This window comes from Myotis myotis, unplaced genomic scaffold (genome assembly GCF_014108235.1).
Source record: "Myotis myotis isolate mMyoMyo1 unplaced genomic scaffold, mMyoMyo1.p scaffold_m19_p_2, whole genome shotgun sequence".
Classification (NCBI taxonomy): Eukaryota; Metazoa; Chordata; class Mammalia; order Chiroptera; family Vespertilionidae; genus Myotis; species Myotis myotis.
In genome coordinates this window covers 217,095,940-217,117,630 of record NW_023416324.1, presented here as the reverse complement: position 1 = coordinate 217,117,630, position 21,691 = coordinate 217,095,940, and the positions used below count along the sequence as shown (strand labels likewise).

The following is a 21,691-nucleotide window of genomic DNA, read 5'->3' as shown; positions in this document are numbered from 1 at the left end:
TGGGGTCCCTCAGCCTGGCCTGCGCCCTCTCACAATCTGGGCTGAGGGACCACCCCCCTCCCCAAGTGCACGAATTTCGTGCACCAGGCCTCTAGTTTTTAATAAAGTTTTATATCATGAATCAAGTTTTGATTCATATTGATACATGGAGAGCTAAACAACATTCTCACATTTCCCAGAAAGTAAGGAAATCTCTTGTTATTAATTCAAACAATTTTCTCTCACTTTAGATACAGATTGGTACAACCTTAAATAGAACAAAATTATGATAATATTGATTGTACTAAGAATGTCAACAGCAGTGATAACTAGATGGGCTGCTGCTTGTCAGCCCCGTGGAAACTGTCCCTGGAGAAATTAGCCAAATGAGAGGAAAACACAAATCCTATTCCGCTCGATTCAACTGCATAACCGGGTCCTTCCATGGTTGCTTGGCTCTGTAACCCTGCTCGCCCCATGGGGATGAGACCTGCAGCCCCTGGGAGACCTGAGCGAAAGGGTGTGTGTTGGTTGTTTTGTTTGGTATGTTTGGGCTTTCTCTGTTTGTCGTTTTTACCAAGAGTTGCGTTTTTAGTTAAGTTTATTGGGGTGACATCGGTTAATAAAATCATACAGGTTTGGGTGTACATTTCCATGATGCATCATCTGTATACGCATTGTGACTTCACGGCCCCAAGTCAAACCTCCTCCCTCACCATAGATTTGACCCGTGTGGAGTGCGGTTTTCACATGACTCGTGATTCAGGCGGAAGCGGGGAAATGGGGATGTCCGCGTTGGCGTTAACATTAAAACTCTTTAATAAGAAAAGGATTTAGTTTCATTCGAACGCAGACACAGTAGAAGTTGACAGGAAATTCTCGCCATTAAGTGGTAATGGTGCTGGAAGAGCAGGGGACTGGCCTCCGTGGCCCCGTGGTGCTCCCTCACTCTCATGTCCATCCCCGGACGGGCACAGCGGTCGTCTGACCACATTCCAGGGGGAAATGCCTGCGGCTCCAGGCCGTGCAGTCAGAGACAGGGGCTCAGGTCACGGGTCTGACCCCGTCCGGCGCCCACCGCCCGGGAAAGCACCCAAGCTGAGCCCCGCCTGCAGCAACCTGGGCCACGGAGGCAGGGTTCCCTGTCCTTTCAGGTTTACTCCTGTGATTCCATCTCCTGCTTCTTCTATGGCATCCACCCGGCTTATACAAGCAGGACTGGGGCCTAGCACCGCCGGAGGGGAGTCTTCAGCTTTAGGAAAACAGTATTTTTGTAGATATTTCACATGTCCTATTCCTTGTCTCTTATATTGCTAATAAAGTGGTCATTTTTTGAAGGGATGCTATTTATCCCTGAAACCCATATTTATATGACTTTTAAAAATGTATTGAATGCCCTACCCAGTGTGGCTCAGTGGATAGAGCGTCAGCCTGTGGACTGAAGGGTCCTGGGTTCGATTCCCGGTCAGGGCACATGCTCAGTTGCAGGCTCGGTCCCCAGTAGGAGGCGTGCAGGAGGCAGCTAATCAAATGATTCTCTCTCATCATGGATGTTGCTATCGCTCTCCCCTGCCCGCTTCCTGTCTGAAATCAATAAAAATATGTGTGTTTAAAATGTAGTGAATGGTGCTGTGAGTCACTGGAGGCCACACTCTGCTTTGCTCCATGATGACGCCTCCAGCTGTGCATTCTCCTCACTCAGCTACAGGCTCCTCAACACAACGAGGAGGAGGAGGAGGAGGAGGGGGGGGGGAGGAGGAGGGGGGGAGGAGGAGGAGGAGGAGGAGGAGGAGGAGGAGGGAGGAGGAGGAGGGGGGGAGGAGGAGCGGGGAGGAGGGAGGAGGAGGAGGAGGAGGAGGAGGGGGCGGGGGGAGGAGGAGGAGGAGGAGGAGGAGGGGGCGGGGGGAGGAGGAGGAGGAGGAGGAGGAGGGTCCTCCCAGGACCGGGGGGCGGGGGGGTGGAGGGGGGGTGAGCGAGTTGAGTAACCCAAGGTCACATTGCATGGTCCAGTTTATCAACAACTTCTAGGACAGTCTTCTTATCTGCTTCCTACATGAGATGGAAGCAGGAAATGATGAACAAAGGAAGGTTCTATATGATCCAAAGATTCAGAAGAAAACAGCTGACCTTCTCAGAAAGTGCACAGATATGGCTGCTGAGATTTGTGGAACGAGAGGTGCTAAGATTACAGTTTCTATGAGACAGTGTCTAGCAACTAGCAATGGCAAGATCCACCACCACTTGTTTCTATAAAATCATATGGATAAAAAGACAATAACATATATTCGAAAAAGGTAGAGAATTTGTCCCTGATTTTGAACTCCATTAAGAAATAAAAATAGATAAAATATGAAACGTGTAATATAATTGTGTTTTTATAATGTGCATAGGTTTACAACTCCATGTGTGTACTGTATTTACACTGAGTGGCCAGATTATGATGGCCACCCCATCAGTACAGTGGAGTGAATTAGTTATGCAAATAATAATAAAACCTTGAGAGTATTTGCTTAGGAAGTTTTCAATATTCAGTATTTTGGAAGTGTCAATGAAGTACTGATGGGGTGGCCATCATAATCTGGCCACTCAGTGTATAATCAGCAGATTTTAAAATTTACATGAAAGTCTGTACACATACTGGAGATAAATGAACTGAAAACACCACATTTTCCATTTCAAATTCGATGATTTATTGGGTATTCAGCCTAAATCATTGGGAGTTCCCAAAGCGGCGCATGTCTGGCCTGGTGCAGACACGCTCATAACGAATACATCCTCTGAAATTCGGAGCTTTCTCTTGAACGCAGGCCTAGGGTCACTCAGCCACTGGCAGAGGAAAGGTTTGGCCAATCCACACCTGGTACCAGCCGCTGGCTTCTAAGGCAGAAGTTCAGTAGAAGCCAGAGTATCCGTAGCCCCCCCAGCCATAGCCCAGGCCCCCAAGGCCTCCCCAGCCATAGCCCAGGCCCCCAAGGCCGCCCCAGCCCCAGCCGGAGCCATAGCCATAGCCCAGGCCCCCAAGGCCACCCCAGCCGTAGCCGCGGCCTCCATAGTAGCTGCCGTAGTAGCTCATGGTGTCAGGGGGAGTGTGTTTCTGTTCAAGATGAGATCCTGAGAGTGAGTGTCAGCGAGTGGGGAGGGAGTTTATATACCTGGTCCAGCAGGTGCTCAATCACGTGACCATTCCTGGTTTTCATTCCAAAGGATTCATGGCCTTGAGGCAGCTCATTAATCTGTTTGCTGACGCCAGAGATGCTCATATTTATTAAAATTTGGAGCCGGCACAGCTGCCTGGTTAGAACAGCCTGTAACCCATGATAGTCTTTGTTTCTAAGTAGAAGCATATCTGCCTTCCACGTCACAAAATAAAACCTCACTACATGCAACTCTATTCCTAAGCGCGTGGCATTCGTCATATTGGTTGGCGTGTTCTCATTAAATGTTGTGTCATCTTAATTTGCATATCATTCTTTGGATTTTCCTATCTTACTTTCATCTCAGTTCAAATGCACGGATCCAATTTAAGATTCTTTTTTTAAAAAATAAATCTTTCTTGTTCTGATTATTACAGTTGATCCTCTTTTTCCCCCCATAGCTCCCCTCCACCCGGTTCCCACCCCACCCCAGGCCCTTACCCTCCCCCATTGTCCTCATCCATAGGTGTACGATTTTTTTCCAGTCTCTTACCGCACCCCCCACACCCCCTTCCCCCCGAGAATTGTCAGTCCACTCCCTTTCTATGCCCCTGATTCTATTCTATTCACCAGTTTATTCTGTTCATCAGATTTTTTATTCACTTGATTTTTAGATTCACTTGTTGATTGATACGTATTTGTTATCACTTTGTTGTTCATAATTTGTATCTTTATATTTTTCTTCTTCTTCCCCTTCTTAAAGAATACCCTTCAGCATTTCATATAATACTGGTTTGCAGTGATGAACTCCTTTAGCTTTTCCTTATCTGTGAAGCTCTTTATGTGACCTTCAATTCTAAATAATAGCTTTGCTGGGTAGAGTAATCTTGGTTGTAGGTTCTTGCTATTCATCACTTTGAATATTTCTTGCCATTCCCTTCTGGCCTGCAAAGTTTCTGTTGAGAAATCGGCTGACAGTCGTATGGGCACTCCCTTGTAGGTAACTGAGTTTCTTTCTCTTGCTGCTTTTAAGATTCTCTCTTTGTCTTTTGCTCTTGGCATTTTAATTATGATGTGTCTTGGTGTGGTCTTCTTTGGATTCCTTTTGTTTGGGGTTCTCTGCACTTCCTGGACTTGTGAGTCTATTTCTTTCACCAGGCAGGGGAAGTTTTCTGTCATTATTTCTTCAAATAGGTTTTCAATATCTTGCTCTCTCTCTTCTTCTGGCACCCCCATAATTTGGATGTTGGTACGCTTGAAGCTGTCCCAGAGGCTCCTTACACTATCTTCATATTTTTGGATTCTTTTTTCTTTTTGCTTTTCCAGTTGGGTGTTTTTTGTTTCTTCATATTTCAAATCTTTGACTTGATTCTTGGGGTCCTTTAGTCTGCTGTTGGATCTCTGTATAATATTCTTTATTTCAGTCAGTGTATGCTTAATTTCTAGTTGGTCCTTTTCCATATTCTTCAGGGTCTCACTATATTTCTTGGAGGTTTCTAGAAGATTCTTGAGTAACCTTATAACCGTGATTTTGAACTCTATATCCACTGGTTTGCTTTCCTTCATTTCTTTCATTTGTGACCTGTTTCTTTGTCTCCGCATTTTGGCTGCTTCCCTGTGTTGATAGAGTGGCTTTGTGTGCTAGGTGTCCTATAGGGCCCAGTGGCTCAGCCTCCCTAATTACCAGAGGTGTATCCTCTTGGTGCACCCCTTTGTGGATTGTGTGCACAGTCTTGTTGTAGTTAAGCCTAAATTGCTATTGGTATCACTGGGAGGACTTGACCTCCAGGCCAATTGGCTGTGAGAATCAGCTGTGTCTACAGTGGAAGAACTGCTGTGCAGGAGACACCCTTATGGAACAGGACTTGCTTCAGTGGGGCTTTGGCACTCACTGAGCCTGCCCCCTGAGTGTGTCTCTTAAGTCTGAATACTTTATGAATAAAATCAAGAGATTAAAAGTTTTAAATCGCTGGCCATTTGAAAACTTTTATTTTCATTTTGGTGTCGACTTATTAATCTCTACATCTATTTCCTGCCCCTCTGCATGCTTGTGAGGTGTGTGAGTGAAAGGAAAGACTGTTAGCCAAGAAGATGGCTTCTCCCTTGGACAGTGGAGTGGATGTGCCCAGAACCACTTCCTCATAATTGCGTTTCACGAAAAAACCAACAACCATACTTTATTTTCAAGTTCAATGCTTTATTAGAAGGTGAACAGACAGTCCAAACAGTTCTGAAAGTAAACGTAGAGGATCCTGGTCTATGAGGGAGATGCAGGCACAGTTGAAAATCTACCCATAATCCTGAGGAGCTAAAGACTTTTGTGAAAATAACCCAGCATGAGGTTTGCTGTCCGGTTACTTAGATCAAATGTGGGAGGAAGTCCCTTGTAAGTTCAGAGGCTGAGCTGCTGGGCAGGATTTCAGTAGAAGCCAGAGTATCCGTATCCCCCGCAGCAGGACGGACGCCAACAGCCACAGCCATAGCCTCTGTAGCCATAGCCACAGCCCAGGCCCCCAAGGCCGCCCCAGCCCCAGCCGGAGCCATAGCCACAGCCCAGGCCCCCGAAGCCGCCCCAGCCGTAGCCGCGGCCTCCGTAGTAGCTGCCATAGTAGCTCATGGTGTCAGGGGGAGTGTGTTTCTGTTCAAGACGAGGTCCTGAGAGTGAGTGTCAGCGACGGGGGAGGGAGCTTATATACCGGGGCCAGCAGGTGCTGAGTCACGTGACCATTCCTGGGTTTCATTCCCAAAGATTCATGGCCCTGAGGCAGCTCGTTAATCTGGTTGCTGACGCCAGAGATGCTCATATTTATTAAGATTTGGAGCCGGCACAGCTGCCTGGTTAGAGCCCCTGGAACCCATGACAGTGTTTGTTTTAAGGAGAAGCATATCTGCCTCCCACGTCACAGAATAAAACCTCACTAAACACAATTCTCCATTCCTAAGCGCGTGGCATTCGTCATGTTTGTTGGCGTGTTCTCATTAAATATTGTGTCATCTTAATTTGCATATCATTCTTTGTATTTCCCTATCTTACTTTCATCTCAGTTCAAATACACTGATCCAATGTAAGATCCTTACACCTATGAAATTCCTTAATTGTCAAACGTATTTCTCTCAAGTTGAACACGCACATGAGAAAACCATGTTAACCTTATATATCTTCTTGCAAAATACCCTTTTGGCCTCTCCACCCAGTGAAATGCATTTCAGAAGCTGAGGATCTGCCCACAGAACAATCTCTCACGTGAACCCCCAGGCTGAGCACCTGGTCACAAAGTTCTCTGTAAACATCACCCTCTTTTTCACATAGAAACGGATTATCCGGAAACAGAGGTGACGGTGTCTTCTGCTTTGCAGTTGCTCTTTATTTTCTCTCTCTGTTCTTCCTAGTCCCCACACATCCTCTGTCTCTTCCAGCCGCTCTTTAAGTCGCCATTCCCCGCTCAGTCCCACACACGCTCACAGGAGCCAGGCCTTCCCCTCTGATCCAGTTTTCCCGTCAGTATGTCATCCCGCCACTCAGGTTTGTAATCTTACCCTGAGGTTTTCCTTATGATCTTTTTTTTATTGATTTAAGATACGAAGGGAGATTGAGAGAGATGGAAACATTTGTAAAGAGAGAAAAATCATTAGCCAGCTGCCTCCTGCACACCTCACACCGGGGATCAAGCCTGCAACCTGGGCGTGTGCCCTGACCCGGACTCAAACTGAACCGTGACCTCCTGGTTCATAGGTCTATGCTCAACCACTGAGGCATGGGAGCCGAGCATATGTAACATTTTTGATAACACATTTCCCTCCCATCTGAGTGCATTCATTCCTTTTCAAACAAAAAACATAGCTGCTGAGTGACTGGAAGACTAAATTCCACCTGCACAGCTGTAGGGAGTATCTAACAGCATAGACTCAAGCACATATTTGACCAAATTATATGAATTTAAACAAAATATCTTCATCTTACATTATTCTCTGACGATATTATTGGATTCTAGGAAATCATTGGCATTTCAGTCCAGTGGTCACCAACTCAGGGTCCGCGGACCACTGGTGGTCAGTAGGTCCAAAGGTTTGGCAAATGCTGTTTTACTCCAAACTTTTTCTTAATTTCATCAAAGATATATACCCCCTGTTGCCGAATTTTTATCAGGAGAAATTCAAATTTTGCTGAAATTTAGATTTTTAAGAAAGCTCTTTGGTATTAGCTTCAGCTCAATAATAATTGGTTCACATTATGTCTTGTTGTTCTTTTCCCTGATGGGATTGAAGCTAACTCCTCAGTGTGGTGATGGTGGTGAAGACGGATGCCAGTGAGACACGGTGAGAGCAGACGAAAGGGAACAGAGACGTTTAGTTAAAAGATGCTTTGAGTTGCCCTCGCCGGTTTGGCTCAGTGGATAGAGCATCAACTTCTGGATTGAAGGGTCCCGGGATCCTATCTGGTCAAGGGCACGTGCCCAGGTTGCAGGCTAAACCAACAGAGTGGGGCATGCAGGAGGCAACCAATCAATGAATGATTCTCTCACATTCATGATGCTTCTACCTCCCTCTCCCTCCTCCTTGCTCTCTGAAATTAAAAGAAAAATTAAAAACATAAACCAATTTTGAATAAATGGAATGATTCAATTGGGAAATGTTAGTTGTGTTAAATAAAATCCATATGTTGATAAATACATAGATATGATAAATATTCATTGCTACTTGTTGTTGACTTAAGTCTGAATGTTTTATGAATAAAATCAAGAGATTGAAAGACTTAAATCACTATTCCTTTAAAAACATTTATTTTTCATTTCAGTGTAGAGTTATTAATCTTTAGATCTATTCCTGCCTCTCTGCATGCTTGTGAGGTGTGTGAAGAAAGGGAAGACTGTTAGCCAAGAAGATGGCTTCTCCCTTGGACAGTGGAGTGGATGTGCCCAGAACCACTTCCTCATAATTGCGTTTCATGAACAAACCAACAACCATACTTTATTTTCAAGTTCAATGCTTTATTGGAAGGTGAACAGACAGTCCAATCAGTTCTGACAGCAAACGTAGAGGATCCTGGGAATATGAGGGAGATGCAGGCACAGTTGAAAATCTACCCATAATCCTGAGGAGCTAAAGACTTTTGTGCCAATAACCCAGCATGAGGTTTGCTGTCCAGTTCCTTAGATCAAACATGGGAGGAAGTCCCTTGTAAGTTCAGAGGCTGAGCTGCTGGGCAGGATTTCAGTAGAAGCCAGAGTATCCGTATCCCCCGCAGCAGGACGGGCGCCAGCAGCCACAGCCATAGCCTCTGTAGCCATAGCCACAGCCCAGGCCCCCAAGGCCGCCCCAGCCCCAGCCGGAGCCATAGCCACAGCCCAGGCCCCCGAAGCCGCCCCAGCCGTAGCCGCGGCCTCCGTAGTAGCTGCCATAGTAGCTCATGGTGTCAGGGGGGGTGTGTTTCTGTTCAAGACGAGGTCCTGAGAGTGAGTGTCGGCGAGTGGGGAGGGAGCTTATATACCTGGGCCAGCAGGTGCTGAGTCACGTGACCATTCCTGGGTTTCATTCCAAAGATTCACGGCCCTGAGGCAGCTCGTTAATCTGGTTGCTGACGCCAGAGATGCTCACATTTATTAAGATTTGGAGCCGGCACAGCTGCCTGGATAGAGCCCCTGGAACCCATGACAGTGTTTGTTTCTAAGGAGAAGCATGTCTGTCTTCCACGTCACAGAATAAAACCTCACTACATGCAACTCTCCATCCTAAGCGCGTGGCATTCGTTGTATTGGTTGGCGTGTTCTCATTAAATATTGTCATCTTAATTTGCATATCATACTTTGTATTTTCCTATCTTACTTTCATCTCAGTTCAAATATAGTGATCCAATGTAAGATCCTTACACCTATGAAATTCCTTAATTGTCAAACATATTTCTCTCAACTTGAACAATCTCACACGTGAACCCCCAGGCTGAGCACCTGGTCACAAAGTTCTCTGTAAACATCACCCTCTTTTTCACATAGAAACGGATCATCAGGAAACAGAGGTGACGGTGTCTTCTGCTTTGCAGTTGCTCTTTATTTTCTCTCTCTGTTCTTCCTGGTCCCCACACATCCTCTGTCTCTTCCAGCCGCTCTTTAAGTCGTCATTCCCCGCTCAGTCCCACACACGCTCACAGGAGCCAGGCCTTCCACTCTGATCCAATTTTCCCATCAGTACGTCATCCCTCCACTCAGGTTTGTAATTTTAGCCAAATTTTCTCTCCTTATATTCTTTCCTAAAAAATTTCTTTTTATTGATTTCAGAGAGCACGGGATAGGGAGAGATAGATAGCAACATCAATGATGAAGAATAATCACTGATCGGCTGACTCCTGCACACCCCACACTGGGGATCAAGCCTGCACCCCGGGCCTGTGCCCTGACCAGGAATCAAACTGAACCATGATCTCCTGGTTCATAGATTGATGCTTAACCACTGAGACATACCGGCTGGTTGTGTCCTTATATTCTTTATCAGTTCTCTGTGTCCTGCCCCTAATTTTCTCTTGGGCAATTAGCAAACACTTTTATGTTTTATTTTAGAATAGTTGAATGCAGTCTTACATTGGCTGTATCAGTTGCAGGTGCACAATAGAATGACTCAGCATGTTTATACCTCACCATGGCCTCCCCCAGTAATGACCTGAATCACCTGTCACTGTGCAAACTTGTCACAGCTTTACCGACTCCATGACCCTTTCCCTTGTCACTCAACCCCCAACCTTTTCAATAAGATATTCTAATTCTTCATGGTTTTAAATCAAAAAGACTTCTTTACTCCTAAGATTATATAATATTTTAATCAAAGTCTCCTGAAATCTTGATGCCTGGAAATGCTGCAAAAATAAACATGGCAGGGAGGATGTGACTGAGACAAAAACAGAAATATCATAGAGGTTAGCTGCCAGCCTTCAGCGAATTTCCTCAGCTCGTAAGGAACCCCGAGTGTGAGCCCAGGGTTCAAGGTGAAGCCCTACTGGAGTGAGCCCACACCTGGGGCTTGGTCTTTTCCATTGTGTGAGCGTCACCGACTTTAACATGTGCCCAGGGCTGTGTTTTGTAGGTGGTGCTGGGGTTTTGTTCTGTTTTGAGGTTTATAAGTGTTAGAAGCAAGCTCCTCAATGAGGGATTTGACCCTCTGGGTGAGGGGAATCAGAAGGACATAGTGCTGGGGTTGAATTCCCCCTTTTTTATTTTTTAAAAGCAGGCATTAAAAAGAAAAACCCCAAATGCTCTCTTGTATCCATTTTAAGAGTAGGATTGGCGCTTTCCGCTATTACCTGAGTCCTGATCTGTCACCCCAGGGAGAGCTTGCCAATCCTGCACTTTCCCAGGGTGGAAAGGCTGCAGTGGGGTTAAGGATAAGGCTCCTTGGGCCTACCTTCTCCCATGCCTTTACATTTACCTTTCCTTCCTCAGAAAAGCATGGACATACTTCTTGTATAAAACGTTCTGTCTGACTGGGAGTAACCTTAATTCCTCTGCTAGCAAGCATATGTGTTAAAAGATCAATACAGAGTCTTCTTTCTTTGGACTCAGTATGGCACATCTTCTCAATCTAAGAATCAATACAGAGTCTTCTTTCTTTGGACTCAGTATGGCGCATCTTCTCAATCTAAGTTCTGTACTATCCACCTTCTTACCCTACCTATCCTCTATAGGGGGGTCTGCAGTACCCTGGTGGAGTCCTATCCGTCCCGAGTGTGGGGTTATCAATGGGGGGGGGGGGGCTTACCTAGGGGAATCCTGTTCCAGGGGTTCCCAAAGGTGTGGACAGAGTCGGCGAAGACTATCCACCCTCTTCATACGGTGGAGTCCAATCCGTCCCGAGTGTGGGGCGCTTACCTAGGGGTCCCTGTTCGGGCGCCATATGCTGGGGTCCAACCCCAGCAGGTCCAGGGGTCCCCAAAGGTGTGGACAGAGTTGGCAAAGAAGGAATAACACAGAGACAGCGTTCAGTTGATCAGCAGCCTAGCCAGGATCTCTAGCCGAGTTCTGTTCAGGATCTCCAGCGAAGTTCTGGTTAGGATCTCCAGCCAGGTTCTGTGTCCATGTTCTCTTGCTAGGTTCTCCAGCCAGGTTCTGTCCAGGTTCTCCAGCCAGGTTCAGTCACCAGGTTCTAGTCAGGTTCTCTTGCCAATTTCTTAGTCAGGTTTAGTCCAGGATCTTTTGCCATGTTCTCTCGCTAGGTTCTGTCTCTAGGTTCTGAGGCCAGTTTCTGTCCAGGATCTTTTGCCATGTTCTCTCCAGCGAAGTTCTTCTGTCTCTAGGTTCTGTGTAGGTTCTGTGTCTAGGTTCTGTATCTAGGTTCTGTATCTAGGTTCTGTGTCTAGGTTCTGTCTTCTAAGTTCTGTCTCTTGTTGTCTTGTTACATCTGTATTTATACCAGTTGATTCAATCCTATCAATCTCTATTCCAAAGGTTAGGGCATTTCTTATCTCCATTCCAGGGAGTAAAGATTATGTAGCTTAAGCATGATTGTTCGTAGTTAAAGTGATTAACTACCCACCTGGCACTTAGTTAAGGGGTTTTATTCCCTCCCTAACTTTGGGGGGAAATCCTTACCTGGGGAAACAACCTTTCTCGGAGAGGTGACCTTGGTTAAAACACATAGCGCCAAGAAGGTGAGCAAACATATTAAGAACAGTATACCATATATGCCAGGTCCCTTGAAACAGCAAGGATGGACCAACTCCTGGCAACATAGGGTACCAGCAGGCAAATGGGACCTGCTTTATTACACACAACAGCAGCCACAGCAGGTGGTCAGTGGCACCTTACATACATGCCCAAACACACTCAAGAAAAGAGGCTTTTTGCCAATACCAGGTGTACCAGTTAATACTGTGGATTTTTTTCACTAGGTGGAGTTACACATATATTGATATATATGCGATGTGATGTGTATGCTATTTTGTTGTACTGACAGCAAGCTTCAAAACTTCATATGTCAAATTTTCTGAAGGTGTTAACATCATAGATATTTTTACACTTAAAAATGATGAATTTCGTGCCAAAAAAAAGAACATTTGCAGGAAGTTTTAATTCATTACTTTATTTTGAAGAAAAGTGCTGCTGGAAGGTATCGTATACTTCAGGAAGCTTGTGGTGAACATTCTCTATCTCAAGATGCTTGTGAACACTGGTTTAAACGCTTTAAAAGTGATGATTTCCATGTGAAAGACAAAGAACGTCCAGGTCAGCCGAAAAAGTTTGAAGACCAGTAATTACAAGCATTATTGAATGAAGAAGGGTGTCAAATTCAAAAACAACTTGCTAAAAGATTAAACGTTGCTCAGCTAACAATTTCTGATCATTTACAAGCAATGGGAAAGATTTTAAAGGAAGGAAAATGGGTGCCACAGCAACTGAATGAAAGACAAATGGAAAACCGAAAAGTCATCAGTAAAATGTTGCTTCAACGGCATGAAAGAAAGTCTTTTTTGCATCAAATTGTGACTGGCGATGAAAAGTGGATTTATTTTGAGAATCCCAAACTCACAGAATCATGGGTTGATCCAGGTCAACCATCAACATCAACTTCAAGGCCAAACCGCTTCGGAAAGAAGACAATGCTCTGCGTTTGGTGGGACCAGGAAGGTGTGGTGTATTATGAGCTGCTAAAACCAGGTGAAACCATTAATACTGATTGCTACTGACAACAAATAATCAATTTGAACCACGCTTTGATCGTGAAAAGACCTGACTGTGCCAGAAGACACGGCAAGGTAATTTTGCTTCATGATGACGCACCATCACACACTTCAAAACCAGTTAAAGACACGTTAAAAAATCTGGCCTGGGAAATGTTAACCCACCTGCTGTATTCACCAGACCTTGCTCCTTCAGATGACCACTTGTTACGATCAATAGCACACACACTTTCTCAGCAGCACCTGAAAACGTATGAAGAAGTGGAAAATTGGGTCTCTGAATGGTTTGCCTCAAAACAAGGAAAGTTCTATTGGGACGGTATCCACAAATTACCTGAAAGATGGCGGAATGTGTAGCTAGCGATGGACATGACTTTGAATAAAGCACTTTTGATGTTTTTCATGAAATAATTGTGTTTTCTATGATTAGAAAGTCTGCATTATTAACCGATAAATGTTCAATTTGCATTATTAGCCAGTACAACTGATAGTAACATCAGTATTTTGGCTACAGAAAGGCACGTGTTTGCACTGTGTGCTGCATCCTTGCCTTGTGCCTGTGCATAGCAACTCAACCTTGAACACTTTGATTAGGATTCCCACACTCAGAGTGGCCTTAAGCATCCAGCATGCTCTAGACAGGGCCCCACAATAAGAAACATATATTTTCTTTTTTCTTTCTTTCTTTCTTTTTTCTTTTTAATACAGAGAAAAAAGGAGAGGGAGAGAGAGATAGAACCATCAATGATGAGAGGGAATCATTGATCAGCAGCCTCCTGCACGTCCCCCACTGGGGATCAAGCCTGCAACCCGGGCCTGTGCCCTGATCAGGAGTCTAACCATGACCTCCTCCTTCATAGGTTGATGCTCAACCACTGAGGCACGCAGGCCAGGCATAAGTAACATTTTTGATAATACATTTTCCTCCCGTCTGAATGTAATCACTCTTTTTCAAACGAAGCATATTTGTTGAATGACCGAAAGATTAAATTCCACCTGCACAGCTGTATGGAGTATCTAACAGTATAGACTCAAGCACACATATTTGACCAAATTACACGAATTAAACAAAATATCTTCATCTTATATTATTCTCCGACGATATTATTTGATTCTAGGAAAACATTGGTATTTCAGTTCCGTGGTCACCAACTGGTAGTCTGAGAATGAAGTGTGGCCACTGAGGTCTGAAGGTTTGGCGACTGCGATATCAGTCCTTCCGTTTTCTTATTCCATCAAAGATATATGCCCAGTGTTGTCCCTTATTCATCAGGAGAAATTCAGATTTACTGACATTTAGATTTATAAGACAGCTCTTTGGTTTCAGCTTCAGTTAAAAAATAATTGGTTCACAATTATGTCTTATTGTTTCTTTCCCTGATTGGATTAAAGCTAATTCCTCAGTATGGTGATGGTGGTGAAGACGGATGCCAGTGAGACACAGTGAGAGCAGATGAAAGGGAACAGAGACGTTTAGTTAAAAATGTTTTGAGTTGCCCTCACCGGTTTGGCTCACTGGATAGAGCATCAGCTTGTGGATTGAAGGGTCCCGGGATCCTATCTGGTCAAGGGTACATGCCCAGGTTGCAGGCTAAATCAACAAGGGGGGCATGCAGGAGGCAACCAATCAATGAATGATTCTCTCTCATCCTTGATGTTTCCATCTCTCTCACCCTCCTCCTTGCTCTCTGAAATTAAAGAAAAATTAAAAACATAAATCAATTTTGAATGAATGGAATGATTCAATTGAGAAATTTTAATTGTGTTAAATAAAATCCATATGTTGATAAATACATAGATATGTGAAATATTCATTGCTACTTGTTGTAGACTTAAGTCTGAATATTTTATGAATAAAATCAAGAGATTAAAAGATTTAAATCACTAGCCCTTTAATAACATTTTTTTTTATTTTGGTGTAGAGTTATTAATCTTTATATCTATTTTCTGCCTCTCTGCATGCTTGTGAGGTGTGTGAATGCTAGGAGAGATTGTTAGCCAAGAAGATGGCTTCTCCCTTGGACATTGGAGTAGATGTGCCCAGAACCACTTCCTCATAATTGCATTTCATGAACAAACCAACAACCATACTTTATTTTCAAGTTCAATGCTTTATTGGAAGGTGAACAGACAGTCCAATCAGTTCTGACAGCAAACGTAGAGGATCCTGGGAATATGAGGGAGATGCAGGCACAGTTGAAAATCTACCCATAATCCTGAGGAGCTAAAGACTTTTGTGCCAATAACCCAGCATGAGGTTTGCTGTCCAGTTCCTTAGATCAAACATGGGAGGAAGTCCCTTGTAAGTTCAGAGGTTGAGCTGCTGGGCAGGATTTCAGTAGAAGCCAGAGTATCCGTATCCCCCCCAGCAGGACGGGCGCCAGCAGCCACAGCCATAGCTTCTGTAGCCATAGCCACAGCCCAGGCCCCCAAGGCCGCCCCAGCCCCAGCCGGAGCCATAGCCACAGCCCAGGCCGCCGAAGCCGCCCCAGCCATAGCCGCGGCCTCCGTAGTAGCTGCCATAGTAGCTCATGGTGTCAGGGGGAGTGTGTTTCTGTTCAAGACGAGGTCCTGAGAGTGAGTGTCAGCGAGGGGGGAGGGAGCTTATATACCTGGGCCAGCAGGTGCTGAGTCAGGTGACCATTCCTGGGTTTCATTCCAAAAGATTCATGGCCCTGAGGCAGCTCGTTAATCTGGTTGCTGACGCCAGAGATGCTCATATTTATTAAGATTTGGAGCCGGCACAGCTGCCTGGTTAGAGCCCCTGGAACCCATGACAGTCTTTGTTTCTAAGGAGAAGCATATCTGTCTTCCACGTCACAGAATAAAAACTCACTAAACACAATTCTCCATTCCTAAGCACGTGGCATTCGTCATGTTTGTTGGCGTGTTCTCATTAAATATTGTGTCATCTTAATTTGCATATCATTCTTTGTATTTTCCTATCTTACTTTCATCTCAGTTCAAATGCACGGATCGAATTTCAGATTTTTACACCTATGAAATTCCTTAATTGTCAAACATATTTCTCTCTAGTTGAACACGCACATGAGAAAACCATGTTAATCTTATATATCTCCTGGCAAAATACCCTTTTGGCTTCTCCCCACAGTGAAATGCATTTCAGAAGCTGAGGATCTGACCACAGAACAATCTCACACGTGAACCCCAGGCTGAGCACCTGGTCACAAAGTTCTCTGTAAACATCACCCTCTTTTTCACATAGAAACGGATCATCCGGAAACAGAGGTGACGGTGTCTTCTGCTTTGCAGTTGCTCTTTATTTTCTCTCTCTGTTCTTCCTGGTTCCCACATATCCTCTGTCTCTTCCAGCCGCTCTTTAAGTCGCCATTCCCCGCTCAGTCCCACACACGCTCACAGGAGCCAGGCCTTCCCCTCTGATCCAGTTTTCCCATCAGTACTTCATCCCTCCACTCAGGTTTGTAACCTTAGCATAGTATTTTTCTCCTCATATTCTTTTTCTTTTAGAGGAAAGAAGATGGAGAGAGAGATAGAATCATCAATGATGAGAGAAAAATCATTGATCGGCCACCTCCTGCACAGCCCACACTGGTGATCAAGCCTGTAATCTGGTATGTGCCCTGACCAGGAATCAAACTGAACCATGAACTCTTGGTTCAAAGGTCGATGCTCAACCACTGAGACATACTGGCCGGGTGTGTCCTTACATTCTTTACCAATTCTCTGTGTCCTGCCCCTTATTTTCCCTTAGGCAATCAGCAAACAGTTAATTTTCAATTTTATTTTAGGACTAGAGGCCCGGTGCACGAAATTCATGCACAAGGGATGGGGGGTCTTCAGGCTGGCCTGCACCCTCTCCAATCCTGGATCCCTCTCGCCATCCTGACCAATGGCTCCTAACCACTCACCTGCCTGCCTGCCTGCCTGCCTGCTTTCCTGATGCCCCTAGCTGCTTCCCTGCCAGCCTAATGGCCCTAACTGCACTCCCCTGCAGGTCTGACCCCCTAACTGCTCTCCCCTCCTGTCCTGATCGCCATAATTGCCTATCTGCGCTCCCCTCCTGGCCTGATCATCCTAACTGCCTATCTGCTCTCCCTTCCTGGCCTGATCCCCCTAACTGCTTATCTGTTCTCCCTTCATCGCCACGCCCTTCAACCCCCAGCACAGGCGAGCTGAGAGCTCTCTGCCATGGCACCGCCCCTGTCCTATTGGTCGTTATGTGACGGCATCCTGGACAATTTGCACATTCCTCTATTATTAGTATAGATAGTTGGTGTGGAATCTTACATTGGTTATATTAGTTTCAGGAGCACAGTATAATGACTCAGCATGTTTATACCTCACAATGGCCTCCCCCAGTAATGACCTGAATCACCTGTCACTGTGAAAACTTGTCACAGCATTACCGACTCCATGACCCTTTCCCTTGTCACTCAACCTCCAACCTTTTCAATAAGATATTCTAATTCTTCAGGCCTTTAAATAAAAACTACTTCTGTACTCTTAAGATTATATAATATTTTAATCAAAGTCTCCTGAAATCTTGATGCCTGGAAATACTGCAAAAAATAAACATGGCAGGGAGGATGTGACTGAGACAAAAACAGAAATATCATAGAGGTTAGCTGCCAGCCTTCAGGGAATTTCCTCAGCTCATAAGGAAACCTGAGTGTGAGCCCAGGGTTCAAGGTGAAGCCCTACTGGAGTGTGTCCACACCTGGGGCTTGGTCTTTACCATTGTGTGAGCGTCACAGACTTTATCATGTGCCAGGGCTGTGTTTTGTAGGTGGTGCTGGGGTTTTTGTTCTGTTTTGAGGTTTATATGTGTCAGAAGCAAGCTCCTTAGCCAGGGACTTGGCCCTTCTTGGTGAGGGGACTCAGAAGGACACGCCAGTACCAGCAGGCAAATGGGACCTGCTTTATTACACACAACAGCAGCCACAGCAACCACAGCAGGTGGTCAGTGGCACCTTACATACATGCCCAAACATGATCAAAGATGAGAGGCTTTTTGCCAAATAGTAACATCAGTATTTTGGCTACAGAAAGGCATGTGGTTGCAGTGTATGGCTTGCTGTGTCCTTGCCTTGTGCCTGAATATAGCAACTCAACCTTGAACACTATGATTAGGATTCCCACACTCAGAGTGGCCTTGAACATCGGTGTGCTCTAGACAGGACCCCACAGTAAGAAACATATATTTTCTTTTTTTTCCCTCTTTCTTTTTTCTTTTTTTTTAATACAAAGAGGAAGGGAGAGGAAAAAAGAGATAGAAACATCAATGATGAGAAGGAATCATTCATCAGCAGCCTCCTGCAGGTCCCACACTGGGGATGCATCCTGCAACCCAGGCGTGTGCTCTGACCGGAAATCAAACCCTGACCTCCTGGTTCATAGGTCAATGCTCAACCACTGAGCCACACAAGCCGGGCATAAGTAACATTTTTGATAATACATTTCCCTCCCATCTAAATGTATTCACTGTTTTTCAAACAAAACATATTTGCTGAGTGACTGAAAGATTAAATTCTGACTGCACAGCTGTAGGGAGTATCTAACAGTATAGACTTAAGCACACATATTTGACCAAATTACGTGAATTAAACAAAATATCTCCATCTTATATTATTCTCTGATGATATTATTTGATTCTGTGAAAACATTGGTATTTCGGTCGATTCGTTTTCTTATTTCATGAAAAATTTATGCCCCGTGTTGCCCTTTTCTATCAGGAGAAATTCAGATTTTCCTGAAATTTAAATTTTTAAGAAAGCTCTTTGGTTTCAGGTTCAGCTAAATAATAATTGGTTCACATTATGTCTTGTTGTTTCTTTTCCTGATTGGATTGAAGCTAATTCCTCAGCGTGCTGATGGTGGTGAAGATGGATGCCAGTGAGACACAGTGAGAGCAAAGGAAAGGGAACAGAAACATTGAGTTAAGAATGTTTTGAGCTGCCCTCGCTGGTTTGACTCAGTGGATAGAGTGTAAGCCTGTGGACTGAAGGGTCCTGAGTTCTTATCCGGCCAAGGGCACATGCCCAGGTTGCAGGCTCAATCACCAGAGGGGGACATGCAGGAGGCAACCAATCAGTGAATGATTCTCTCTCATCCTTCAGGATTCTATCTCTCTCCCTCCTCCTCATCTCTGAAATTAAAGAAAAATTAAAAACTTAAACTAGTTTTGAATGAATGCAATGATTGAATTGGGAAATGTGAGTTGACTTAAGTAAAATCTATATGTTGATAAATAAAGAGATAGGTATGTTAAATACTCATTGCTATTTGCAGTTCACAAGTCTGAATATTTTATGAATAAAATCAAGAGATTGAAATATTTAAATCACTGGACCTTTCACAACTTTTTTTTTCATTTTGGTGTAGAGTTATTAATCTTCATATCTATTTCCTGCCTCTCTGCATGCTTGTGCAGTGTGTGAAAGAAAAGAAAGAATGTTAGCCAAGAAGGTCGCTTCCCCTTGGACAGTGGAGTAGATGTGTCCTGAACCACTTCCTCATAATTGCATTCATGAACAAACCAACAACCATACTTTATTTTCAAATTCAATGCTTTATTGGAAGGTGAACAGATAGTCCAATCAATTCTGACAGCAAACGTAGAGGATCCTGGGCTTATGAGGGAGACGCAGGCACAGTTGAAAATCTACCCATAATCCTGAGGAGCTAAAGACTTTAGAGTGAATAACCCAGCATGAGGTTTGCTGTCCAGTTCCTTAGGTCAAACGTGGAAGGAAGTCCCTTGTAAGTTCAGAGGCTGAGCTGCTGGGCAGGATTTCAGTAGAAGCCAGAGTATCCGTATCCCCCCCAGCAGGACGGGCGCCAGCAGCCACAGCCATAGCCTCTGTAGCCATAGCCACAGCCCAGGCCCCCAAGGCCGCCCCAGCCCCAGCCGGAGCCATAGCCACAGCCCAGGCCGCCGAAGCCGCCCCAGCCATAGCCGCGGCCTCCGTAGTAGCTGCCATAGTAGCTCATGGTGTCAGGGGGGGTGTGTTTCTGTTCAAGACGAGGTCCTGAGAGTGAGTGTCAGCGAGGGGGGAGGGAGCTTATATACCGGGGCCAGCAGGTGCTGAGTCACGTGACCATTCCTGGGTTTCATTCCAAAGATTCACGGCCCTGAGGCAGCTCGTTAATCTGGTTGCTGACGCCAGAGATGCTCATATTTATTAAGATTTGGAGCCGGCACAGCTGCCTGGTTAGAGCCCCTGGAACCCATGACAGTCTTTGTTTCTAAGGAGAAGCATGTCTGTCTTCCACGTCACAGAATAAAACCTCACTAAACACAACTCTCCATTCCTAAGCGCGTGGCATTCGTCATGTTTGTTGGCGTGTTCTCATTAAATATTGTGTCATCTTAATTTGCATATCATTCTTTGTATTTCCCTATCTTACTTTCATCTCAGTTCAAATGCACGGATCGAATTTCAGATTTTTACACCTATGAAATTCCTTAATTGTCAAACATATTTCTCTCAAGTTGAACACGCACATGAGAAAACCATGTTAACCTTATATATCTTCTTGCAAAATACCCTTTTGGCCTCTCCACCCAGTGAAATGCATTTCAGAAGCTGAGGATCTGCCCACAGAACAATCTCTCACGTGAACCCCCAGGCTGAGCACCTGGTCACAAAGTTCTCTGTAAACATCACCCTCTTTTTCACATAGAAACGGATCATCCGGAAACAGAGGTGACGGTGTCTTCTGCTTTGCAGTTGCTCTTTATTTTCTCTCTCTGTTCTTCCTGGTCCCCACACATCCTCTGTCTCTTCCAGCCGCTCTTTAAGTCGTCATTCCCCGCTCAGTCCCACACACGCTCACACCAGCCAGGCCTTCCCCTCCGATCCAGTTTTCCCGTCAGTACGTCATCCCGCCACTCAGGTTTGTAATTTTAGCACAATTTTTTTTCCTTATATGTATTTTTTTCTTCTTAAAATTTTGTTTTTATTGATTTCAGAGGAAAAGGGGGACAGAGACAGAGATAGAAACATCTATAATGAGAGATAAATCATGGATCGGCTGCCTCCTGCACACCCCACACTGGGGATGGAGCCTGCAACTAGGCATGTGCCCTGACCAGGAATCAAACTGAACCGTGACTTCTTGCTTCATAGGTTGATCCTCTTGCTTCATAGGTTGATGCTCAACCACTGGGCACGCAGACCAGGCATAAGTATCATTTTTGGTAATACATTTCCCTCCCATCTGAATGTATTCACTGTTTTTCAAACGAAACATATTTGCTGAGTGACTGAAAGGTTAAATTCTGTCTGCAAAGCTGTAGGGAGTACCTAACAGTATAGACTCAAGCGCACATATTTGACCAAATTATACCAATTTAAACCAAATATGTTCATCTTAGAATATTCTCTGACTATATTGTTGGATTCTAGGACATCATTGTTATTTCATTCCAGTGGTCGCCAACTGGTGGTTCACGGACCACTTGTGGTCAGTGAGGTATGAAAGTTTTTCGAACGCTGTTTTAGTCCTTCCGTTTTTTTATTTCATCAAAAATATATGCCCTGTGTTGCCCCATTTTTATCAGGAGAAAGTCAGATCTTGCTGAAATTTTGATTTTTAAGAAAGATCTTTGGTTTCAGGTTCAGCTAAATAATAATCCGTTCACATTATGTCTTGTTGTTTCTTTCCCTGATTGCATTGAAGCTAATTCCTCAGTGTGGTGATGGTGGTGAAGACGGATGCCAGCGAGACACAGTGAGAGCAGAGGAAAGGGAACAGAAACATTGAGTTAAAATGATTTGAGTTGCCCTTGCCGGTTGGGCTCAGTGGATAAACCATCAACTTGTGGACTGAAGGGTCCTGGGTTTGATTCCGACCAAAGGCGCATGCCCAGGTTGCAGGCTCAATCACCAGAGGGGGGGCATGCTGGAGGCAACCAATCAATGAATGATTCTCT

The 21,691-nt window shown here is 44.8% G+C and overlaps 3 protein-coding genes across 3 annotated transcripts; all 3 read right to left on the bottom strand.

Annotated features, from left to right (window-relative positions):
- Positions 1–5,372: 5,372 nt before the first annotated feature.
- On the bottom strand, positions 5,373–5,730 carry LOC118675381 (keratin-associated protein 19-3-like). Its single transcript, XM_036348021.1, has one exon. The coding sequence runs from the start codon at positions 5,728–5,730 to the stop codon at positions 5,533–5,535; it is 198 nt and encodes a 65-aa protein (XP_036203914.1). The 3' UTR covers positions 5,373–5,532.
- A 2,392-nt stretch (positions 5,731–8,122) lies between these two features.
- Positions 8,123–8,535, bottom strand: LOC118675169 (keratin-associated protein 19-3-like). The gene has a single exon (XM_036347403.1). The coding sequence runs from the start codon at positions 8,520–8,522 to the stop codon at positions 8,325–8,327; it is 198 nt and encodes a 65-aa protein (XP_036203296.1). The 5' UTR covers positions 8,523–8,535; the 3' UTR covers positions 8,123–8,324.
- Positions 8,536–19,335: 10,800 nt separating this feature from the next.
- Positions 19,336–19,770, bottom strand: LOC118674976 (keratin-associated protein 19-3-like). The gene has a single exon (XM_036347073.1). The coding sequence runs from the start codon at positions 19,744–19,746 to the stop codon at positions 19,549–19,551; it is 198 nt and encodes a 65-aa protein (XP_036202966.1). The 5' UTR covers positions 19,747–19,770; the 3' UTR covers positions 19,336–19,548.
- Between the last annotated feature and the right edge of the window lie 1,921 nt (positions 19,771–21,691).

What these genes read in the sequence shown, in the direction of transcription:
- LOC118675381 (XM_036348021.1), bottom strand. Translation starts at nt 5,730, where the DNA reads ATGAGCTACTATGGCAGCTACTACGGAGGCCGCGGCTACGGCTGGGGC.
- LOC118675169 (XM_036347403.1), bottom strand. Translation starts at nt 8,522, where the DNA reads ATGAGCTACTATGGCAGCTACTACGGAGGCCGCGGCTACGGCTGGGGC.
- LOC118674976 (XM_036347073.1), bottom strand. Translation starts at nt 19,746, where the DNA reads ATGAGCTACTATGGCAGCTACTACGGAGGCCGCGGCTATGGCTGGGGC.